Source organism: Pectinophora gossypiella, chromosome Z, assembly GCF_024362695.1.
Source record: "Pectinophora gossypiella chromosome Z, ilPecGoss1.1, whole genome shotgun sequence".
NCBI lineage: Eukaryota > Metazoa > Arthropoda > Insecta > Lepidoptera > Gelechiidae > Pectinophora > Pectinophora gossypiella.
The window spans coordinates 5,589,102-5,615,032 of NC_065433.1; the positions used below are offsets into that span (position 1 = coordinate 5,589,102).

The 25,931-nt window shown below is 37.4% G+C and overlaps 1 protein-coding gene across 3 annotated transcripts in view; it reads left to right on the plus strand.

Annotated features, from left to right (window-relative positions):
• Positions 1-25,931, plus strand: part of LOC126380092 (alpha-1,3-mannosyl-glycoprotein 4-beta-N-acetylglucosaminyltransferase A-like) — a 76,640-nt gene that overhangs the window by 13,884 nt on the left and 36,825 nt on the right. For all 3 annotated transcript variants that reach the window (XM_050029315.1, XM_050029316.1, XM_050029317.1), the window contains exon 2: positions 15,727-15,866. In XM_050029315.1, the coding sequence (XP_049885272.1) occupies positions 15,727-15,866 (140 nt within the window). The remainder of the gene's footprint in view (positions 1-15,726; positions 15,867-25,931) is intronic.

Below are 25,931 nucleotides of genomic sequence, written 5' to 3' on the forward strand. Positions count from 1 at the left end.
AGATAAGCGTCCTTTGAACGTGTTTTATGCTTTTTATTCATTCCCATTCCAGCAAAAAAAATATATTTTGTAAAAGGGAAATAACATAGGTTATGTCATCATCAATTTAAGAGCCCCGTTCTTGTCGGTATTGCCTTCTCGTTTATTTATATTACTCACCATGCTACTTTTTTAGGCAAACATAGGGCAGTGGTTTCCCTTCTTGCGCTCCGCTCCGCAATACTCTGACGCGAATGGGATGGCGCCCAGATTAGTCTGTTTCAAAGCCGAGCTAGGACTCCTGTCCTCTGCGTGTGAATAGTACTAATAGTTACTGCTGCCCTCTGTCAGGTTCCAGGTTACAGTCCCTGTGGCTTGCCCCTACCGTACTGCATTGCCGTACTGTATCTTCACCCGTATCCCTGGATAGGTTATGTATAATTTTAATACTTATTACTTATATTTTTCGGTATTCAAATAACATACAAGCTTACAACTACATTTCCAATTAAATAGTTGGTAATAATACATATCTACTGTTTACAGAAGTGTTCTCATTCAGGCGGTTCGGTAGGCAAGGTAAGCAATGATAAAATATAGTACTGGTTCAATACTGAGAATAACCATAAAGCTAGAAAACGGAAAAACAAGTCGGCCATATTGATTGGAAGCTGAATGCCTCTCATTCCATATTCAAATATACTTAGTGCGTTGCGCAGATCTACATTAGGAATGTATAAAATAAGGCTCTATCTATATATACAGGGTGTTAGTGACGTCGTAACGAAAACTTTGAAGGATGATTGAGACCATGATTCTGAGATGATATCAAGTGGAATTTTCCGTCGCAAAAGTATGGAACAGAAAATAATTAAAAAAAACAACAAACATTTTCATGAATTTTCTGACTGAAAATTCCACTTGATATCAACTCAGAATCATGGTCTGAATCATCTCCCTCAGTATTCGTTACGGTGTCACTAACACCCAAACCTACTTGTATGGCTACATTATGTACTTGTGCGGGGTGTAAGTGACATCGTAACGAACAGTGAGGGGGATGATTCAGCTGATTATTCTGAGTTAATATCAAGTGGAATTTTTCATCGCAAAAGTAGAGAATTGAAAATAATTTTAAAAAATTAATAAAATCATGAATTTTGATCTGAATCATCCCTCAAAGTTTTCGTTACGATGTCCCTAACAACCTGTATAATTACGACACTAGAGGACGCCACATTGAATTTAGGATGCTGTCACATAGCCTATAACCACCAATCAAGACGCTTCTTACAACACCTCACTTGTTACATTCGGACAAGTGGTTTAGAAGTCAGGAATGAACAGACGTGCATACATACATACATAGCGGTCAAGTGGGTAAAATAAATAACCAACCTTTTTGCTTCGGCGCAGTCAGGTAAAAAAGTACACTCCGAAAAGAATAGAACATCAAAATTGTACTTGTTCCTGAGAAATAGGAAACGAAACGCTTCATTGACTATCAAGAACCGAGCGTTTAACAGTACACTTTCGCACTCGTGATGGTAATTTATGTAAGGCGTTTAGAACACTGATGCACACTTGGTACGTCCAAACGCATGTGAGTTTGGGGGATTCCATTTCAATAACGCTTCATTTACGAGTACTCGACACGACATCCCGATTACCATATTACTTACATAACATAACATAAACTGCCTATATACGTCCCACTGCTGGGCACAGGCCTCCCTTCAATCAACCGGAGGGGGTATGGAGGGGGTAGGGGGTACCATATTACTTATACCCGGCTTATTTACATACATACATAAACTCACGCCTATTTCCCACCGGGGTAAGCAGAAACTATAGAATTCCATTTGCTTCGATCCTAACACACTTTTATTGCATCCTTCACATTCATCAATCGCTGCATACACTCACGCCGGTTCAGAGTACATCGTACTAAACCGTTTCTAAAGACGTCTCCAATTTGGTGAATTTGGTTATACCCGGCTTACTTCGACTAAAAGCACACCCCGGCATTCCATACAAAAATCTCATTCGTTCCTTGTGTCGCCTAACTCGGTAAGTGCGAGCGAGACCCAGCCCGCGCGCCCCATTTAAGACTACAGCAAGACTAAGAGGGGGGAGGTCTGCGCTCGATGCGAATTGGAGCGGGAGGGGGAGAAAGGTGCGTTTGTTCATTTCTAACGGATAATGCGTCGCGTATTATCAGTCGCGTCATCATTAGGTCCAGTATGTACATTTAAACAATGACATACGTACCTATTCAAAGCAGATTCATTTCAGTATTACGTCATACAATTTAGTAATTGCAGATTTCTCTCGAAAAAAAAGGTATAACAAAAGGTAAAAAAGGTAAAACCTCTACCTTTCGAGAAGTCGATGAAGTCCATTTTGCGATGGATGTGCATTTGACACCCCAATTGGAATATAGTCGTATAATATGTTATGTGTTAATTAATATACTTACTTAATATATTATAAGAACAGAATTCTGAGGCACTAGATTAGAGTGCATTACGACGCGAACAAACAATAAAGCTTAAAGCTTAAAATTGTATTAAACTCGAACGCACACAGCAATTTTCCTTCCTCTACTTTATTTGTAGTTATTTGAAAATGTCCAATTCAATTATTACTCGGTCGCTTTTAAACTGAGCGGCAATGCGACAGAAAGTCTTTAATACTTTATTTGCCACAAAATCAACGGAATAACCTATTACCTATAGGACTTTTTGTATTAATAGCACTCATTCGTGCTTAGGGAAACTCACAGAGAGAAACTTGTACAATGTGTACCTACCTGTACATAGGTACCTATGTACAGATAGGTATTTCCTGTTCCTACTCTTTAACACTATAGTTGCATAGACTGTTTTCGATTTAAGGAAATTAAAACTCCTGGTAACTTTTACTGGTCTGCACGATCCAATATTATGTGTATGACTCGGTTAGTATCATACTTATTGAAAGAAAGATACAAAATATTATGAGAGGACGCCACATCAGCAACACTACAAAAACTAAAAAAAACCGGCCAAGTGCGAATCGGAATCGCGCACGAAGAGTTCCGTACCATTATGTGTGGGAGCCCCCATAAATATTTAATTTAATTTGAAATAGAAAAATAAAATTATTACTAAATATTTCTTATAAAATTATTACCTATTACCGTTATTAACATCGAGCCAAAACGCGCAAAAAAATAACGTTTGTTGTGTGGGAGCCCCCTTAAATATTTATTTAATATATTTTTTTGTATTTTTTGTTAAGTAGGTATAGCTACAAAAGCAATACTCCATCTATGAAAATTTCAACTATCTGAATCACGGTTCATGCGATACAGCCTGGTGCCAGACGGAATGACGGATGGAACAGCGGAGTGTTAGCAACTAGGTCCCGTTTCTTACCTTTGGGTACGGAACCCTAAACACGCTTATCTTTTTACTCGACTACGACAAAGCCATAAGGTTATAGTTTTAGAAGAAAAAAGGCATTTTCCATTTCCCTACCACATTGATTTAGCCCCAATTTCTATTACTTTAAGTAGGTACTAAATATTAATCAATTTCATTACCTACGGACGCCATGTACAGTCATGAGCAATATAATGTACCCACTTTAGGACTCTGTCGGACTAACATATTTAACATTTAGTGAGACTTACAGTTCAATTTGTCAAAAAGTTAATGTGAGATGGTACCAAAGTGTATACATATTAATGCTCGTGACCGTACCTATACCTAGTAGCGCATGTTCCTTTTCAGACAATTTCTTTAACAAATTTCCAGTCATATGAATAAAAAACGAACGGAAAGTATCAACTAAGTATTATTAACCCATGGGTCATGGCTGCGTTTCCATGTAGGAGTAAAACCCTTAATAATTCAATACTTCATATTTTATGAAATGTCTACCGTTATTAATAAATGATACCCTATGATACCTAATTCACATAATTATACTGTGGCAACACACACTCTCTTTGATCTTCATTTTTTACCATGTAACAGTGTCAGTCTCAAATAAACCCAATTTAAAATTACTAAAAGTTCCTTTTTGACGGTTCTGTTATGTATTAGCTACAGTGCTTTAATTTTCTTAACGTCCCTCAGAAGAATATGTATCAGAATTTGAATTAAGAACTATTTTTTGTTGTTGTTTTGTTTTGATGCCCACATGACTTTTTTTTTATTTGCCCATTTGGGCATCTTAGCCCATACAGCCTAGTCTTCGGTCAGATTCCTACATGAACAAAACGTCAATAAAATAATTAGTTCTGAATTCAAATTCTGATACATGACGACCTAATTTGAGTCGTGCACTAGGTAAAAGATAAATTATGAAATTCTGATTACTACCTAAAGTCAGATCTAAAACTAACGAATAACAATTTCTTTTTTCTATGTAACTTATTTATGAATTTTAATCAAGAAAATCTTAATAATAATTCCGATATTTTATTACGTTTTTCTCTAACCACTAGACTATGGAGGCAGAATTAGTAAAATGAATGATACACTAGGCCGGATTAAAATCGACCAAGCACTTATGTTCAGAATAGTACTAGATCTTTGTAACCACTGACTTCTACGTATAGCTATTATTATACTTGTACAAAACTTTCCTGTACCCAAAGGTTGCCTGGATGAAATTGCTGCATGAGCAATAAGACCGCCTGTTGTGCTTTTCTGTATATGCTGTCCTTATCTCTGTATTTTGTGTCCATTGTGCTCAATAAAGTGTTTTATCTATCTATCTATAGTAGTGGATTCTGCAACCGTTCTTGTTTATGTTTCTATGAAGAAATCTACTATGTAGTCTTTAAACACGGCTCGGTTATAGCAATTCTAGGCACACTATATAAATTCCGCAAGGCAACATACATACTCTACTAATAAGTCGTGATCCTTAATGGGGTAAGCAGAACCACAAGCAATCAGCAGCCGATTTAAAAAGCCCTAGCATAATGATGAACGGCATGGTAAACCGCCAGACAATATAAGTCGATTTCATAAAAAAATACTTTATAGTTGGCATCAACTATAACCAGGGTCAACACAAAGCGAGTTCCAAATGACGTCACATTATACTCATTCATATGCGCGTGCGCCAGTTATTTTGGCTAGGTATGCCGGTTCTATAAACAATCGCCGACAATGAGGGCTAGAAACAAAATAATTAATGTCAACATCCTTGACATAGCAACAAATTTATAGTTAGGTTACCAAAACAGTACACTTTTTCACTAATACAATTGGGTCGATAATTATAGACGGCGATACAGCTCACCACCTACCACGTTGGTCTAACAGAAAGCTTCATCTTTCTATGGATGAACCTCTACTAGCGCAATTGGGAATATTTCAGCTTTAGTAATTATAAGAGATCTTGCACCCACTTCTGATAATTATGAAGACCCGAGATAGGTTTGCTCTTGGCCCCAGACTCATTGATAAGGCTTAATATGGAGCGAGCTTGCCCTGAAGGTGCCCGATTATTTTGGCCTTGAAAGCACTCGGGTTTTATGCATTCGGAAATACAGAAGACGGCAGAGAATTCCACTCCCTAGCAGTGCGCATAATGAAGGACGGTGCGAAGCGCTTTGTGCGAATAGTTGGGATATCCACCAAATATATTTTTCAAATATTTGTTAATTATGATGAGCACAATTGCTTTGAAGATTTTAACGACATGTCTGGGAAGTAAAGCAACAGAGCTCGTGTCATCATCAGCAGCAGAAAATCGTTCACTGCTGGACATAAGCCTCCACCAAGGCTCGCCACAATGACCGATCCTTTGCTGCCTTCTTTTTAACGTAACTGGTATGTGTGACGTAGATTTGACGTAAATGGCAGTAACTACTTGGTCGGACAAATGGGGAGCTCTGAGACATCTCACCCGGAACAAAATTTAAGACAACAGACAGTTGGATGCGAACCTCTGCTCAGGGAGTCACGTCGTCTGAGAGGATAATATTTGAAAGATTTAATCGACACTAATAAGTCGATAGCGAGAAGCGCTGAATGAGGGAAATCGTCTTCCACGCCGGCGGGATCGGTATCGGGGTTCTGAAGTGTTTGTTGTCGCATCTAGCTCGTGTATTTCTTTTTAATTTTAGTTCAAAATAGATGTAGATATTACTGTGTCTATAAGCCGTAACAATTTGACTACAACTATGGATACATAAGGTAGATATAAGATTTACGAGCCATAACGTTGTTCACGTCTACGGTTATTTTTACTCACCGGCATTCGATCGCTCGTTGGAAAACTGTCATGTACATGCAATTTAAAATTAAAAATAAACTTCGCGTTGAATAAAGTTTAGATTAGATCCTGGTATAGCATGGTGGAAGGGAGTGGAAATATGTATTTGCAGTCTTCTGTATTTCCGAATGCATATAACCCGGGTGCTTACAAGGCCAGAATGAACAGGCACCTTCTGCGCGAGCTCGATCTTAGGCCTCGTCAATGCCTTCGGGCAAGTCAGGGCCAAGAGCAAACCCATCAAAGGTAAAAAAAAGGTGGATGAGACAGATTAGAACAGGGGGGAGGGGAACGGAAATTTATAATAAATATCCATGCTTGCATCGCAGTCTGATATAAAACAGGCCTGTTTCGCGAGTACCTAATCTGGGAATTTAATTCCTTAAACTAAATCCATTTACAATTTACAATTTTACGTCGTGAGGAAAACGATATTTCCGAAAAATGCGTTTCGGTGGTATATATGTGCGAATCCTTAAAAAAAGAAAAAAAAATCGATTAATAAATAATAATAAAAAAATAATATAATATAAAAAATAATAAAAATCAATATATATGCTGGACATAGAAAATTAAAAAACAATGTAACCTTACTTTGACATCATCTAAATTGGATAATTGGGTAAAAAGTTATGATAAAAAAACGAAAAAATGAAACTTTAAACGGCTTTTTCTCGAAATGGCCTTTTGGCGCTTACGTAATTTTGCCTTTCCAGTGACGATATGATTATGTACGATCTTATGGTTGCGTAGTCAAAACAGTTTGAACAGAACTGAACTCAAACATTGCGACTAGACTTTCCTTAAACCAATTCCCCTTAGAAATTTATCTGTATTGACTTACCGAAGTGTACCAAAATACTCGTAAGTAACTATGAGCTTTAAAAATATTTTTTTTCCATAGAAACTTACGCCCCTATTTCAACCCTTTGTAAGGGTTGAAAAATAATTGAATTATATTTTAATTTAATTAAATATTGAGTGTTATCTAGTAATTTGGAAACTCCTGTATTAAAAATATAGAAGTTTCACACCTTTTTTTTCTACCCCTTAGGGATTGAATTTCGCAAAATCCCGCCTTAGTGAGCACCTTCGCCCTAAAACCCCCTATTTGAGACCAAAATTTTAGACTAGAAGCATTTTTAGTTCCTGAGATTTCATGACGAGTGAGTCAGTTAGTGAGTGAGTGACTTTCACTTTTGTAGAGCATGGATGCTAACAACAATAACATGACAACTTGTTTATCAATTCTTTTTGATTGCATATAAATGTATATTTAAAGATTAAAATACAAAAAAAAATTAACTCGGGCTCCACTCTACGTATAATAAATAAAACAGTAAAGTACCTATTGTGCTACAACTGACTCTAACTCTTATTGCAACGACGTGATGCACATAATCTATTAGCATATTAGAAACTAATTTATGAATAAGTAAGTAGTATAATACAACATATAAGACAACCATGTCATTTTTTTAATTTTTACCACTTTTATGAAAAATGCCTGTGGCCCCGATTGGTGCAGACACATCCTTATTTTTATTTTAAGTCATATCTGTCATTTTTTTTTAATTTTAAAATCCCGGGCGAATTGAATATGCATCTCGCTGATATGGTACACGTTTTACCTAACCTAACTTAATGTTGTGGGGTTACACCAATATAAAATTTTGATTGGGTTTTTTTCTAATATCTGGATTAAATTGACGTTTGCGCATATAAAAGTAAGTGCGCAATGCAAATAGCAATATTTCTTTCTTAGATGAATTGAAATTGTAATTTAAATATATTAGAATTAAAAATTGTACACCTAGACTGGTATGCTGCAGTGGATGTACCTATGTAATATTGTTTAAGACCTTCTTGACCTGTAGCAATGCAATAAATACATTTGAATTTGAATTTGCTTCGATGTGGCCATTTTAACCGCCCAGAACTTAGTTTTTAAAAACTGGATTTGGTTACTACATGTAAGCCTAGACCTGCCTCTTGTGCACTTTCTAATACAGATAGAATCAATAGAGAATCACTTGCCATCGAAAGGCACAACAAAACTGGCTTAAAACTGTCAAATCCACACATCTGGTTATTCTACTGGCGTCAAGAAACCCTAATACACTTTGGCTTGGCTCTCTGGATACAGAATAAAAGGAAGAATATTATTAGTGTGGCTTTTCACATTCACTTTGCAATACGCTGAATCGTGAAGCCGGAAAATTGCTAAGTACGTTTCTTTGTGTGTGGCGTTCTTTGATCATTCAAATTCAAAAGTAATTTATTCTTATTTATTCTTATAAAATGTCGTCTACCTGTATCAATTAAACACGAGCTCATATAAAATTGATTTCACTCTCGTTTTAAATATTTTTTATTTTTCCTCTATCGTGTGGGTTGTAAGGTATATGATCTATTATTTTTGGGTCACCATAACTGACGTAACACTTGTAACACCAACATAGTTACACAAGTAAGTAGTAACCAGGACCAGGACTGAACGAGCTTTCCGAAGCACGGACCTTATATTCGTACAACCAGTAATGTCCTAACCAAACTAAATATCACGAAGGGATTTTTGCGATATGTCTGAACCGGAATTCGAACCCGTGACCTGCGGATCGTGAGCCTAATTCTCAACCACTGAGCCACAAAGCCCTATTTTTATTTAGATTCTCAAACTATACTAGATACACCCACAAAACTAGCCACTCGTCTAGACGCGACGTTATTACGTCGTCGTACATCGCACAGCATTTCGCTCCGATAATATATTTTTAAATTAATATGAAACTTCATGAACACAATAAAGTACAGCTATTTGCTCCTTTAACGTAATTGGTAATTAATACGAAACTTGATGGGCGGGACAAACGTCAAAACGGCCATGATAGCGTGCCGCCAGTGTAAGTAATGTGTATTTAAATTCGTATTTCAATTAAATATAGTAGACAGGCTTGGTTATCACCCCGATACCTATCCCGCCGGCGTGGTCTACGATTTCCCTTAATCAGCGCTTATCTACGGTCGATTAATTCTTTCAAATATTTTTACTCTCAGACGACGTCCTGAGCCGAGGTTCGCGCCCAACTGGGCGCCCTCAGGCCTGTTGTCTTAAACGTTGTATCGGCTTTCAGCGCTCCCCATTTGTCCGGCCAAGTATTTAATGCCATCTGTGGCAAATCTACAATAAGTCACGTCAAAAAAAAATAAGCTTGGTTATCATTCAGCTACCGTTTTTACTTCAGAGCGTAATCAAGAAAATCTTGAAAGGAACACGTTTCTTGTGTGGCACCCTTTTAACTTTTTGTTCTTTTTATTACTTGTTAAAATACCACATATTCTATGATAATTTCAACGGGATATCAAAGGATACACAGATAGACCAGGGTTGGTGATTAATTAAAAATATTTTTGGTAAACACGTTGAAACGGAATGGAAATCCGGAAAATGTAGTTAATTAACGAAGTTAGAGCACAAGCTCGCAATGAAATTAGCTTCACGTCCATTTTAGACCATTTCAGAGTGACAAACATGCATAGATTCCACTAATCTAATAGCGCAGTTCACTGCAGTTCGCAATGTTAATTCTCCTAAGGGTTGTTGGGTTGTTTGTTAAGTACTTTAACACTATCCATATAGATAGCCAACGCTGGCAACTTGTCTCCATATATAGTTCTATCTTGATAGTCTATTCCAACGACCTCAACGAATATTGTATATTATGGCAACACCGCATTCTAATCTTTCTTCTACCCTTTAAACATCATGGGATGGGTGTTGCTTATTCTGCCTTTTTTATTAATTTTTAATAATACGGTCCATTTCTAAATGTCAAGCATAATGTTTTTATTTATATTTTATACCAGTGACGCACACTCCGTGGTCTAGTGGTTGAGCGTTGGGCTCACGATCCGGAGGTCCTGGGTTCGAATCCCGCTGGGGACATATCACAAAAATTACTTTGTGGTCTACCGGGAATCGAACCCGGGACCTCCGCATCGTGAGCCCAACGCTCAACCACTGGACCACGGAGGCGGCCATTAATGACGTTTGATTTTCATAAAAGTGTACAGCGTGTTTACGGAAACACTGACCTCTATAACAACAATGGATTCTAATCCGGAAACTTTTCGCAATAATCAGTGTAAAACTCAATGCGTCAATGAATAGGCAATTTCACGTTCCTGGCCTTACGTAGTCAAGCGGAAATTAGTATTACTTCAATTATGAATGAACAACTTAGCGAACTATTTTTCTTACCCGTATTGTTGTAGGTTTAATGCATTTTCGGAAGTATGTGACCTAACCTGTATTAGGTTGGATTTCCCTTCGCGGGCTGTAAAAAATCGCACCTATCAAATCTACAGGTTAGGTAAGCGGACCCTGTGAAAAACGGGATAATGCTAGGGAGATGATGATGATGATGATTGTTGTAGGTTTCATTCGGATGGCATTAACTACCTACTTGGGAGCGAAATTACTCTAATTGTAGTTGATGACAATAATCTATATAGGTATCCTGGACGAATCCAGTATACCCATCTGGGTGGTTAAAAAGGTCACATGGTAACAATAATTCATCTAAAAAGCAATATTGCAATGTGACATTTGCGCATATATTATAAAAATAAGCGCGCAATGCCAACAAATTTTAAATAGCAATATTGCTTTCTTAGATTAATTGCCTCTCTTCTTTCTTTCTTTCTTTTAAATCCCCTGATCTTATGAAGGAACTGTTTTATGGTAAGTATACCACCAGCTTTCCCTCCGCGACTCCCCTTGTTTTCCTTATCATCCCTTTAAAGGGTGATTTCAGTAATAAAAACTATATTCTTCTTCCAATCTTAAACTATCTCCTTTCCAAGTTTTATGTAAATCGGTTCAGTGGTTTAAGCGTAAAAAGGTAACAAGAAAGAGCTCATTGAGCTCATTGAGGGATCACGCGAGATCATTGAGTTTCTTAATATGTCAGGATTCAGTAGAGTTCTCAAACGATTGTAAATCTATCCTTTCGTTTGTAAAAGTAGATCCCCCGATAATCTATACTTCGGTTGCCGAGCAATATAAAAGTAATCCATACCATAATACAGAATAAAAATACATACTTTTATAATTGCGAATTCAAAAATTCAAAAAAAATTCAAAAATATTTATTTTTCAAAATTGGCTCACAAAGTTAGCGCTTTTTGAACGTCAGACATAATTAAATTACATATTATGTAACTAGCTGTAAAACTACTACCACATCGGAATCTGTAACGCTGAGGGAAAGACGTGGCCAGAAAACCTCCCAGCACAGGGCCCTAGTCCTACTGTTTCATGTTTTCCTTTCTTTTCTTTTAATCCAGTTTGTATTACATAATTTATAGACTTAAATACAATGGTATTCCAATTACAGTCGGTGGAAGGAAAGTGAAACATAAAGAGTTTATGTGACTTTATCACAGAAACAGTGTTTTATGAGCTCCCTGTCAGAAGCAGGCCTGTCCACATACGCAGCACCCGATCACGAGTTGACGCGAAAGCCAGCCATCGCTCCCTTCGCACATTTTTGAGGGAAAGGTGCGACCCGACTTCCGGACGCCACCGCGTACACGAACATTTCGAGGCGAGCATGCACCACTTATAAAAAGAAGCTCAAAAATCCTCCGCCTGGATATAAAAAGAAAAAGTACTCTACTGTTCAAATATCATCAAGTGTTTCACAATCCTTTTTAATCCACTTACAAAGTTATTTCAAATTCAGTATTTTAGGGCCAAGTTTTTATTGCAAACATTCTTGTCTTTTTTGTGTTGAGCTGAAGTAATCCATTTAATATTATTATCCTTAAGATAGTCTCCTACTTTATAATAAGCTTTACTGATTAAAGTAGTTTTTATAACATTCTTAAACATATTTCCCGAAAGGCCTAGTACATCTTCTGGTATCTTATTATAGTATCGCACACACAGCGCTACAAATGATGTGCTAATTTTGGATAGTCTGGAACTAGGAACTGCTAATTTGTTCTTATTCCTTAGGTTGTATTTGTGCTTATCACAGTTTCTTAAATATAAGTGTAAATTTTTCCTAACGTACATAATGTTCATATATATGTATTGACAAGGTACAGTCATAATGGAAATCTCTTTAAAAAATTCTCTGAGAGAATCGCGGCATCTCAGTTTGTAGATAGATCTGATTGCCCTTTTTTGTAGAATGAAAACGGTTTCAATATCGAAAGATGTGGGTGCGCCGTGAGGGAAGTTGTCAGAATTTTTACTTTTGTGCGCTCGGATTACTCTGATGGCGCATATAATCTGGAATGTTCCCGGTACATGTGAGTCTTGAGCTTAGTGGTACGAAGCTCAACTTAGTCATGCGACCACACCCCGACCTAACAGCTGGTCGTAATCGATTGAACTTGTATTTATGCCATGATTCCAACTGCAATAGCTACAGTCTGTCACTTCAACGAATCAGATGCATTAAAAATAAAATTCAAAGAAGTAACGATTTATATTAATTTAACGATATATATTCATTTCAATGTTTTTTTTTATTATTTTTATAAAATTTACCCGTGATTTGGCGTCGGTTTAATGACGATACATAGATCGAAAGAATTTCGCATGGACAGGAGGAGGAACCGGTGGTGTAATGGTCAACACACTCGTCCCGGCTTGATAAGAGCTGCGGGTACAAGTCCCGTCCTAGACAGATTTTTTTTCGATATACATTAATTATATTAATTTCGAAGAATTATAAAATTACAACGCTAGTTAATCCGGTTATACTTAATGTGGGCGTGGGTATGAAAAGAAAATAAAAAATGATTTTTTTGTAAAAACTTTTACTATAAAACTAATAAAAAAACATTTATGTTTGTGCCGTTCCCAAAGTGTGAATGTTTCCGTGGTAAAAACTTTTATAGTAAGGACACTGATTACTTTCCTTTTTTAAATTGTTCTTTCTTGGACTCTGATGTTGTCTGTCTAAAGGTTAGATAATAAACCTCTTTTTACATAAGTTTTGCGCCTTTTCTATTGCCGAAAACGTTCTCAAAGTGAGAAAATATTCTCGGGAACGGAAAGTCACTGTTCATTGTAAATACCTACCTATTGTGCATTTTAAGAGTTCGACTCGAGGGATACGGATTCTGATGACATTGTGAACGTAACTCATAATATTCTTCCGTTCTACATAAGATCACGCCTTTTCCTCATTTACCCCATTGGGGTAGGCAGTGGCGGCACTAGCAAAATAATTAGGTGGTGCGAGACCTCAAAGTGGCACCCCTTAAAATAGAAAATTTTTCGATCAGTTTACGGCCACCGAAATTTACCCATTTAAATGTTTTAAAAATGTTAGTTTACGGCCAAGGTGGACCGCTTGGTTCATTTTAACGCCTCCCCCCACCAATTCGGCGCCTGGTGCGGTCGCACCGCTCGCACCGCCCTAGGGCCGCCATTGGGGGTAGGCAGAGACCACAGAATTCCACTTACTACGAACCTGACACACCACTTTCGCTTCTTCCACTCTCATTAAATTCTTCATGCTCGCCAGTACTATCAAAAGTCACTGCTAGTTGCTAGTTGTCTTCTGATTACTTGCGGCTCTGTGCATGATGATGTACGTATGTTTGTTATTGCTTTGTTATAGATCTAACAGCCTCCATGGTCCAGTGGTTGAGCGTAAGGCTTGTGAGCCGGAGATCCCTGGTTCAAATCCCGAGTGTAAAATATCACAAAAAATACTTTCTGATCCCTAGTTCGGTTAGGACATTACAGGCTGATCACCTGATTGTCCAAAAGTAAGATGATCCGTGCTTTGGAAGGCATGTTAAGTGTTGGTCTTACTAAATAAAGGCAGATCTAAAGGTAACAAAAAAGTTATCTTTTTTCTATTTAACTTATTTATGAATTTTAATAAACAAAAATGTAATAGTAAGTGCGAAATTTAACTTATGTTTTTCTATGACGTCACTTAATTTTTCAAATTCCATAGTAATTTCGTGTTTTGAAAAAAGTAAAAAGTAACTGATTTGACTAGTTGGAAACTAGCCTATTCGATAAACAGACAGCGCAAACTACACGCAGCGTTTTGTTGTCTATGGATTTGTGTTTTGACGCACCATTAACCCGTATTTGCATCGCTACAAAAACGCGGTTAACAAAAATCAAGCTCCGTCGCTGGTGGGGAGCAGATAATTACTGTTCTATATGTAGTGTTATTCCTTAGTCTATGGTGATAACTTCCCGGTAACTATAACCTGAAAGTGAGGAAAGTCATAAAATGATAAAATGAAGCTTGTTTCGTATTTTAGTAGGTAACAATTACACAAATAATGCAAATCATATTATTATTCGAAAATATGGCTAATTCGAATTTCGACCATATTTTCCTTTTAATTTCAAACTAAATATAAGTTCTATTAAAGTAGTACTTCTTAGAAGACAAGTAAAAATTCCAAAGGTTTCTCCTCATCACAAAAGAAGAGATCGAAAAACTACTGTAACTAATGCGCAGGTACTTTGACCGCTACTTGCTAGATAAGGAACCTTAACCGGTCGACATAACAACCAGTTAAATGGGACAGTTAACGGTGACAAACGCGACGTGCTTTCCAGTAGAAACATTACTTTACTATTTTTAATACAACATACTTGAGATTTTTTGAGTTCATTTATCCAAATGTTGCGTGGAAGAATTTGATATTTACGATTTGTCCACTAGTTCTGTATTGTGTAGTATTATAAGAACTAATCGGGTGCAACTTTCTCTAGAGTTGTCTCATATGTTCGGCTAAGTAGTGAATGCCGTTAGACGTACCTACATAAATAATTATGTGAATATTGATATTTATTTAATATAAAAATCATAATGTGTATTATTATTATGTAGATGTATCTGTAATACTCGTAAATGTATCTATCTTTGTATTTATTTCTTTACGTACAAATATTATGTAATATTAAATATCTCCTATACTTAAAGGTTGCCTGGAAGAGATTGCTATTGAGCAATAAGGCCGGCTATTGTACACATTTGTTTTGTATTTTCCTGTTTGTGCAATAAAGTTTATGTTATGTTATACAAAACATTATGAGGAAATTTTTAGGCGTATCAAACGCCTCTCCTCAACGTAACACATTTCAAAGTTGTGGTAGATTTATGTTCTAGAATATAATTTTGACTATAATAGAATCTTGACTATCAATAAGTGCTTTTCGATGATCCTATATTGAAAATAAGCGACGTATAGCTTTTTTTTGGATATATCTATTTTGCTCTCTTGGAAAAACTTGCACTTGGGCAGAGTTGCTGAGGTGGTAATCCACCTTATAACCCACAAGATAGAAGAAGAGACTTGAAAAAGCAGCTGCAACTGGCGTTTCATAGAAGATCGATGAACGTCAGCTTGTGAAGCGTATAATTTATTAACTGATGATGAATGCAGATTGATGAACTGATGTTTTGTTTGCAGACGCATAATATTTTTTACGATGGTGGGACTGATTCGCGTGATCGCTACCTGCGTGTGCGCACTCCGGAAGCGGATCGCCGTCTGCGCAGTGCTACTCGCCACGTTCGTCTATACTATCGTCGTGTTCAGCTCCTACAACGGTAAGTCCACATTTAATCTGACCTTGGGCTTAACATACATAAATAGCCTATATACGTCCCACTGCTGGGCACAGGCCTCCCCTCAATCAACCGGAGGGGGTATGGAGCATACTCCACCACGCTGCTCCAATGCGGGTTGGTGACCTTGGGCTTATTTATTTATTATTATTTAACAAAGTGTCTTAACGGCCTCTGTGGTGCAGTCGTTGAGCGTTGGGCTCACGATCCAGAGGTCCCGGGTTCGAAACCCAGTGGGGACATATCACAAAAACTATGTGCGACTATGCGCGCATACTATGTGCGAGATGGTAGTCCTAAACCAAACCATTTAATAAATCCATTTTATTTTGTTTTAGTAAAGCTATTATACTGGGCAGCGGGTTCCTCCAGTGCCCAACAGCGGGGATATATTGATTTTTTTTCAGTTTTGAATTTAGCTGTCGAGTCATTGTTCCTCGATCACTGACTGACAAATGGGCATCGGCCAATTGCTTGTAATTTTGTAGGTAATTGATCTCCCAAACCGAGGACTTTGTGACCATTACATTCGTACCTAGGGGCCTACTATTATTTCTTTAGCGCGAGTGGGGTAATTTATAGACTCTATAGTTGTTTCGCTTATATCTCATAAAACATTTCCACTGTTTGAAATACAAGTACTAGGTATTATCAACATGAGTAAGTGGGAGAAACTTATGCGATGTTTGTACTTCTTTCATCTCTTTCAAGCAGCAATTTCAATTCCGACCTGCTTCAAAGAAATCATAATTGTATCATATTTTCCTCGAAGAAGTAATCCCACCAAAAACATTTTCATGTAAAATGTTGCCAAGACGAGATCATATCGAACGCAATGTGTAAAAGTTATCAGATCTTAGGACGCGTAGAGTTTACGCGTCCTAACTATAACAAGCACTAAGTTCACAAACTAAATGTTAGGCGAAAATAATCAATCGACAATCGATTATATTGAAATAATCGATGTAATCGATAGTATTGCAACTATTTCACAATCGATGGTATCTATAATAATCGATTATAATTGACATATTTGGATTATTTAGAAGAAAATAATCGATTATTGCGCAACACTAGTTTCGAGAAAAGGTAGGTAGTGAGGGCACTACCTTTTCTTTTCAAGGTCAGGGGCCCTTGCGCTTCGCTTAGCTCATCTTGGCGGGGCACTCCCGTGCCCCCAGATTCACTCCGAAAGAGTCTAGCGGTCATGGTAAAAAAAATGCGTATATGGGATCTACGAATGATAGCTCTAAGCTTTCATAGTTAAACCCTGGCAAACAGAGAAATGTTTTGGTTGTTGTCATCGTCCACAAGGCCAAGTTGTATATAATCCTATTTCAATATTTTCTAACGTAAAGAGTGGGAATCGAAAGTGTCGAGACGCCTTGTGTTACTTAAAGGTGATTTATGATCCAAACATTAATTCGAAAACAAATTCGAAAAACTTGCGACCTCAAATTGCGAGTCAAGCGTCTAACAACTGGGCTGCCACGGTTCCTACAAGGCATTCAATAGCTGAATAAAATTCAGTCTTGTATCGTTGGGTTCGGCGTAGAGCTAATGAATAATACTTGATAATTATAATAATTGCAATTCATAGTCGCAAAGTACAACGATGTTACAACTCAATGCGCTTTTATAATTGACACCTTTGACAACCGTGAAGCAACCCTCCTGCATTCCCCTATATCTATTGCTTTTTTTCCCAGGCTATTTAATTGTACCTCATTCATCATAATATATATTTTTTACTGTGAATGTCGCCTTATTGAAGTGTTTTCGCTTTGAATGAGAAAAAAATGATGTTAATAAGTCAATAGCCGTAGTATGACAATGCGGGTTACACGGTCGGTCTGTGCTATCAGAAGCGGCAGCATGGGAACAAGTATGTGGCCCGATGTAGTGGGAAGTGGAGAAATGCTCCATAATTATGTCGTCGTGAAAGTCACTGGAGCAGTATAAAGAAACACAATTCCACGGGAGACGAGTAAGCGTGGGGTTGGCCAAGTTGCAAACTATTTCGAAAACCGACAGACAGGCAAAAAATATGACTGACATAAGGCCATGTTTTGTCACTGTCGCTGTCGTTTTTTGTAATCATTCGCAACTTGGCTAAGGCACCTGCTATAATCTCGCACACATTAATAAATTGTAAGAAAGGCACGCGTCTATCGGTAAGCAATTTAAGTCCTATCGTAGTGGACATGCCAATAAGTAGATAAAAGAACTAATTGACTGCGAAGTGACGGCGCCAGAAGCTTAGGCGACATCTAAGTCTCCGCCTCACAGCAATTCGTATCAAGGGCTGACTTCGCCCCCTGGATCTTAGTTTAGTCTTAAATGGCCGTAAAACCGCTTAGGAGTAAGGGAGAGAGCGCGCACTGTCCGTCCGTCCCCCTCCCGCGCGAAGCGTCCGAGATATGACTACAGTCTCAGGATAAAAAACTGAACGGGTACACCTCCCAAAACCTTTTGTTTCGCCGTCCGAGAGACCTCCGCCAGGTCTTGATTTGCCTTGGCTTACCTGGAAGTCTCTAAATAGACTTCGGACTCAGGTGGGCCGAAGTAATGTTCAGGTGGGGTTTCTCGGTTGGCTCGGACTTAAAGTGCAAGTGCGGCACTGTTCCCCAAACGATGGAACATCTTACATCGTGTCCTGCGTGCCCGAACACCTGCAGGGAGGAGGATCTGATGAGCGCTGCAGATAGCGCCATACTTGTTGCCAAGTTTTGGGCCGATACTATTTAGTTTGCCATCGACACGATAAGAGAAACGGAAACTACTCGTACTATATAGAACTTTTTCTTCAACGCAGACAGTTTGAAGCTACGACGTGTTGTCAATGGACAATTTAATTGATCCTGTAACATCAGTCTCTCAAAGAAGCGCTCCCGATGCTATCAGGAAACAAGATTAAATTAAAGCGTCAAGGCCACTGCATGTGACCGTTTTTGGACAAGAGTGGACGAAATATTCGCAGACTTTAATATACATGCTTACTAATTTAATAATAATAATAAAATAAATTTATTGCCAGTAACAAGTTACGTTTGCTATAAAAACTAGGTAATTATGAATATTACGAATACGGGCAAAAGGAAATGGCTCAGCTTGTGCTGCGATGGAGCCATGCTATGGCGCCATCCAGCGTCGGTTTTCAAAGCACAACAGGCGGCCAATGAACAATGTTATTTGTAGAGGAAATAAATATATTATTTACCTACTTTTTACTTTACGTTCCATTTTACATATTTAACAAATATTATTAATCTTAACATTACAAATATTTAAAATTAGACTATTAAAACTAAAAACAAAAAGAAACAAAAGTACGCGCAAGTAACTATTAAAAAGCTCAATTAAAAATGCTCCGTTTTACCACCTCTCGACCGAATGTGCCCATCACGCTCACAGCGTTGCCCCGTTGGATGGCGAGGGAAATATACTGCGCTAAGTAATGCCCGGACCGGGAGTCGCCACCTTGCTCCCTTAGCCACTTACCCACCTCTCTAATAAAGTAGTAATAACGATAATAAGTACTGTCTCCTTTCTTCTTATATTCCGACCGAAATATACAATTTTTAAGACAAAACTGCATCCGCATTCATTTGTGTCTAAAAATTGACAGAAAATTGTTATCTGTCAAATTGTGGTGACAATTTGACAGATAACAATTTTGGACACGATATTAAGCGTGGAAAATCATGATGTTTCATCTCTGCCCATCTCTTTATCGTCAAAATATTGTCGTCAACACGAGTTTGTCCTCTAAGTGTTCGGTCTATTCTCGAGAACTATTGAATAAATTTGCATGCGATTTTCACTTTTATAAAGCAAAGCACACCCTAGACATTTTATTTAAAAAAAAAATATTATTCTAATCGTGTACCTTATAGCGCAAGTGCGAGCGAACCAGACAATCCGCGCGCACTCCCTTTTACTCCTTAGTACAGCCATTTAGACTACAAGGAAGACGCTGAGGGGGCGAGGTAAATCAAGCTCGGCGCCCGTTACGAATTGGTGCGGGGCGGGGAGTTTAAAAACCGATCTATACGTAGTAAAATTATGATTCTATGCTCTAAGGTAAATAATGCTGTAGATACAGGTAACTTCCGTCTTCTGGGGGGTTAAAATGGCCATATAGAAACAATTAATCTAAGAAAGCAATATTGCTATTTGACATTTGTTTGCATTGCGCACTTACTTTTATATGCGCAAATGTCAAATTGCAAATATTGCTTACTTAGATCTTCTTCTTCTATCGTGTGAGTTGTGAGGTGATTTATCAACCTCATCAACTCTGGTGTCAGGGTTACTATTGAGCCGCCAAAGGCCCCTGACATGACTCATATAACGACTACGTACTTACATCCGTAAGTAGTAACCGGGACCAACGGGTTAACGTGCCTTCCGAAGCATGGATCGTCTTACTTTTGGACAATCCGGTGATCAGCCTGTAACGTCCTACCTAACCAAACTAGGGATCACAAAGTGACTTTTGTGATATGTCCGCACCGGGATTCGAGTCCGGGGCCTCCGGATCGTGAGCCCAACGCTCAACCACTGGACCACGGAGGCCGTTACTTAGATGAATTGCTTCGATGTGGCCATTTTAACCCCCCTGATCGTGACACCACCTTCTCTATTAATAGACTGCAGCTGCGGGCACCAGTTTATAGATTCATTTCTTTGAGTTTTTTTTCTGTTTGGAAGACCTTAACAATATTATAATATTAATATTATATACATTTTTATGGGTCTTATTGTAGATTTGCAGCATATTACATTCACTAGTTAGCCGTACAAATGGGGAGCGTTGAGGGCTCTCACTCGGTATAAAATTGAAGACAACAGCTTGGGCGCGAACCTCTGGTTCACGGCGTCGTCTGAGGGTATATTTGAAAGAATTTTCTACTTTGCCAATAACGGTAAGAGGAAAATCGTCGACCACGCTGGCGGGGTCCCGAAGTACATTAAATAAAATACCTACAGGTTATATGACGTAGCTATTATTCTTTACGTAAGTTACCTATTATTAAACAGAACGACTCATCATCATCATCATCATCATCAGCCCATTAACGTCCCCACTGCTGGGGCACGGGCCTTCCCTATGGACGGATAGGGAGATCGGGCCTTAAACCATCACGCGGGCCCAGTGCGGATTGATGGTTATTAACGACTGTTAATGCAGCCGGGCCCAACGGCTTAACGTGCCTTTCGAAGCACGGAGGAGCTCGAGATGAAAACTTTTTTTTTGTGGTCGCCCATCCTATGACCGGCCTTAAGGTACCGACCGAAACAGAACGACTAGTTCAGTATAATTAGTGATTCCTTTTCAATAAGATAACATTTCACAATAGTCTCAATGCGCGATAAGTAGGTATTATATCTATCAAGTACGTCAGCTCAACGACGTACGTTATTTTCAATCGATTCTTTTCTATCTAACTACTATATATATGTATATATTCGTATAAATGCAGTTATGCGACGCTCTATGTTAACATTATGAGTTATTAAATAATGTCGTCGCTACGTCTCATAACATGAGTCTTAGCGTAGCAAATTGTACGCGTTCCGCAAATACCTGTTTCAATATCACTAACTTGCCTTTACTGTCTGGTGTAAGGACATTTTTGTGTTTTTTTTTACTTTTGTTGCATATTTTGTCACAATACGCGTCATAGCACTCAACATCCTGTTGCTGTATCGTCTTTCTTCAAAAAGAGCGCTTTTGGAAGCATTGGTACTGAATCTTAAATGTATTTTCTATACGCTGCATGAGTTTTTTAACGAATTTTTGAAATACTGATTATTGTAAATGTACGTATCTGTTATTTTTATTTTTTAACATAATCTTTATTATTTTTGTTCTTGGTTTTCAGTTTTCATTGTGTAAATTTTAAGTTGTTGTAGTCGCCTTACAGGGTTCCTGTTTGTACTTTCCTCTAGTTTTAAGACCACTTTAAAAACATCAGGAATGCAATAAATATCTTATCTTATTTTTGATTACCTTTTTAAAGTTTTGCGTGCGTTTGACCATGATTCAGCCCGGTCTTAAGCAGCGATATGGTCTAAGGTAGAACACGCAAACTCCAATAGTGCCTTTTCACTTTTGCCCTGAAAATCCCCAATGTATGAAAGAAACAGACATACAATTTTAATGCATAATAATGCGCGCTTATCTTTTTATAATAGTGCATTGCTCAAACCAGAAACTAGTGTTTCGATTTTTGAATTGAATCGAAAATTGAATAAAAATTCTGGACAAAATAAAATGATTACTATCTAGGTGAACACTACCTATCAGTCGGTTACGACGTAACAAGACGTACTGACGTCATAACATCTATTTCTAGATATCTCATGTTTCATGAAGCATGTTGGATTTGTACGATGGCCGGAGGTTATGACCTACATGTTTAGGAAAGCTCACGCGTCGCTCTTTACCTACTTGTACCCATGGACGCATTGATATGTAGTATGTTACAGATGCACCTATGTTTATATCTAAGACAGCCTAAGAACAGTCACCGCGACATGGTAATCGCCTTCTTAATAAATGCGACATATATCGCGCGCTTCGATCAATAAACTCAATAAATAGATAGATAAAATACTTTATTGAGCACAATGGACACAAAATACAGAGATTAATGTTACTGTACTGAGTTCTGTATACAATATATTGCCGCTTTGGATCATAGAATTACACATATATCGTAGTTAGATCTACGCAGCGTATCTCTGTTGTTAATACCTAAATAATCCACTCAATAGTTCAAAAATATTGTCGAGTAAATCCCTGCTATCCAATGTACCTATCTGCTGTCTACGCTGCATAATGACGAGAAACTTAATTAAAAATATTTCCTTTCGTTCCTCAGTTTTAATTATTTCTCCGTAAACATCTCGGAAATTACAACGTAGAAGGAATTCAGAATTTTTGTTTTTATTATTAACTAAGTCATACCAAGATTCTTATTTTCTATTATGTCTCACAATCCAGAAGTCCAGAGTTCAAATACTAGTGGGGACATTTCACAAAAATCACTTGTGATTGGGACCCCTAAATTGTTTAAGACATTACAGGCTGATTATCCGAAAGTAGGATGATCCGTCGCGGAAAGCATGTTAAGCCGTTGGTTCCGGTTACTACTTACTGTGTAAGTGTGTAAGCACATAGTCAGTAACAGCCACGTCAGGGGCCTTTGGCGGCTCAATGATAACCCTGACACCAGGGTTGATGAGGTTGTTAATACAACCTCGATGCGTAACGATTAGTGCAACTATTTGATTAAGTATATTAGTATAGCTTATTAGTATTAGCCAAGTGCAGTAGGGAGATAATTAAGATGTGTAGGAATCCCGCAATAAGGTTTTCTTTTCTTATCTATCTACTCAGCATGTATCCACCCGCTGGAGGCCTCCTCTCTTTCACGCCATTCTTTCCGGTTCTGTGCATTTTCATGCATTGCTTTTTTTTACTACAGTCTACGAATCTTTAATTTTTGACGTAACTTTTTATAGATTTTCCACAAATGGCATTAACTAGGAAAAGATCTACGAAAAGGGTTAGAAAGCATTCAGAAACTCTCTCCAGTTTGGCAAACTCCGAACACTCCGCACAGAATTTTCAATCTTAGAATTATGTTTGAAATATCCATAAAAACATTCCTTGCTTTTGAAAACGTCGGAGCGCAGCTGAAAGAATTTTTATACAACATGAACAATACCTTTATCCGGAAAATAAACTTCATTATCTCGTCTTGTTGTTGAGTGCACGTTCCATTATAAACCCAAGGATTAGTGCCAACTTAAATACATTTACTGTGCTAGTGCTTAGACTAACGTTGTCTAATAATCGATTATGAACCTCCTAAATAATCTAAATATCGATATGCCTATTAACAGTATCGATTAAATCGATAAGTACATGTCGATATTTAGATTATTTAGGGGCTTAGAGAATAATCAGTTATTAACCGATATACATTCGATTTCGTAATCGATTACCCTACGGTAACACTAGGTCTGGGATAGATGTGTGAACAAGGTAAGTATGTGAAGAAGTAGGCAATAAAATACATTATAGGTCGCATCTAGATGCACATTTTAAAAAAATGGTCTTAATTTGATTTGCTAACTGTTGGGTTACATTTTTTTAACATTGCACCTATAGCGTTGGGAGTGCAATGAGAATGACTACAGAGTTGTTTGTTGCACTCAAATTGTTGCAAAATTATGATGATTCTAGTTTCTTCTCTTGTGTGGATTGTGAGATCAACGACTGACCTCAATAACCATGGTGCTAGGATATTATTGAGCCACCTAAAGCCAAAAGACATGGGTTCGATTCGGATTTATTTTTTTAATGGATTTTGGGATAAAAGAGAGTTGTATATAATAATACCTTTCGGTTTAAACTTTATTTTATTACTACGGCGAATCAAAAGGGAGGATTATAATAATATGTTTGATAATGAGAAAAAAAACCATTTATGAGATTCCATTCTTTTATTCAATACTTTAATACTTTAATCCATATACTTATTATTCTATTACATTATGTAGGTAGGTAATAAAAATATACTACATAATATATACACACACACACACGTAAGGCACAGTATTAAGTAGCTATTGCGTAATGTACTATCCACAGATCGTGTGAACGTACGCTCGATTTATACAAAAGGAAAAAACAAGCAGGCGTAATAAAAAGTTTGAGTTTGCCATAGGGTGGTGCTACATAAAAAATAAAACAAAAATCAATCTTGAGACATGGCATAGAAACAAAAGCTAATTCTTCAAATTATGTCACAACATGTAACTACGTACAATGTACATACTTGTAAACGTGAACTAATGTTTTCATGTAAGTATTTAAGCTTTTTTTAGTGAAATATAATAATATAATATTACATATAGGTAATTTAAAAAAAATTACATTCTTTCAGCGTAACTATAATGTTATAAGTTGAGGTTGATGAAATTGCAATGATATATAAAGTATAATATCTAGCCCAAAAAAAATGTTCTGAATAAAATACACTTCTGTCTAACAAAGGTACCGTTTTTATTTTGTCCGGCCAAGTAGTAAATGCCATTTACTAAGGCACGTCAAAAAATGTACTGTTTCTAGCGTCTGTTGTAACAACCGAGCGGGATTTGTTTCCTTGCTCTGTGGTAATATGTCACGTGACATGTTTTATGAGATTTCTTCAAATCAATAGTCGATTTAACGTCTGTCGCTGTCGACACGTTATGAGAAGATTAACTCTGAACGATATAGGCTAGTTTCCAACTAGTCAAATCAGTTGCTTTTTAATAAACCGCAAAACACGAAATAACTATGGAATTTGTATGAAAAAGCAACCTGTGACTTCACAGAAAAACGTAAAAAAATGTCGCACTTATTATTAAGTTATTCCTTATTAAAATTTATAAATAAGTTAAATAGAAAAAAATAAAATGAATTTTGTCACCTTTAGATCTGTTTTTATTTAGAAATGAATAAGGAGAAAGAATTTCATAATATGATCTAGGAAACTACCCAATTCAAACAGTACTCTGAAATTTGAGAGGTGGATAGAAAATGTCTGCTCCGACAGACAATCAGCTTGTGTCAAGCTGAGCTGAGCTTGTTTCTGTGGGAGCACTGATTTCTTTTTTGTCATGACTATCGTACGAGTAGCTTTGAGGCATTATCTACTTGGTCGGACAAATAGGTCGATCACACCAGCGGGGTTGGTATGAAGTTCTGGGAGGTTTAATAAGCCACATCAAAAAAGAAATATTACAATTTTAGTAAAACAATTGGTATTGTCCAAAGTTGAAATTATTTCTTCATCTATTATTATTGAGGGTTATTATTGAGCCGCCATAGGCCCCTGATGTACCGACTACGTACTTACATCAGTAATTAATAACCGGGATCAATGGCTTAACGTGCCTTCCGAAGCACGGATCATCTTACTTTTTGGACTATCAGGTGATCAGCCTGTAATGTCCTAACCAAACTAGGGATCACGAAGTGATTTT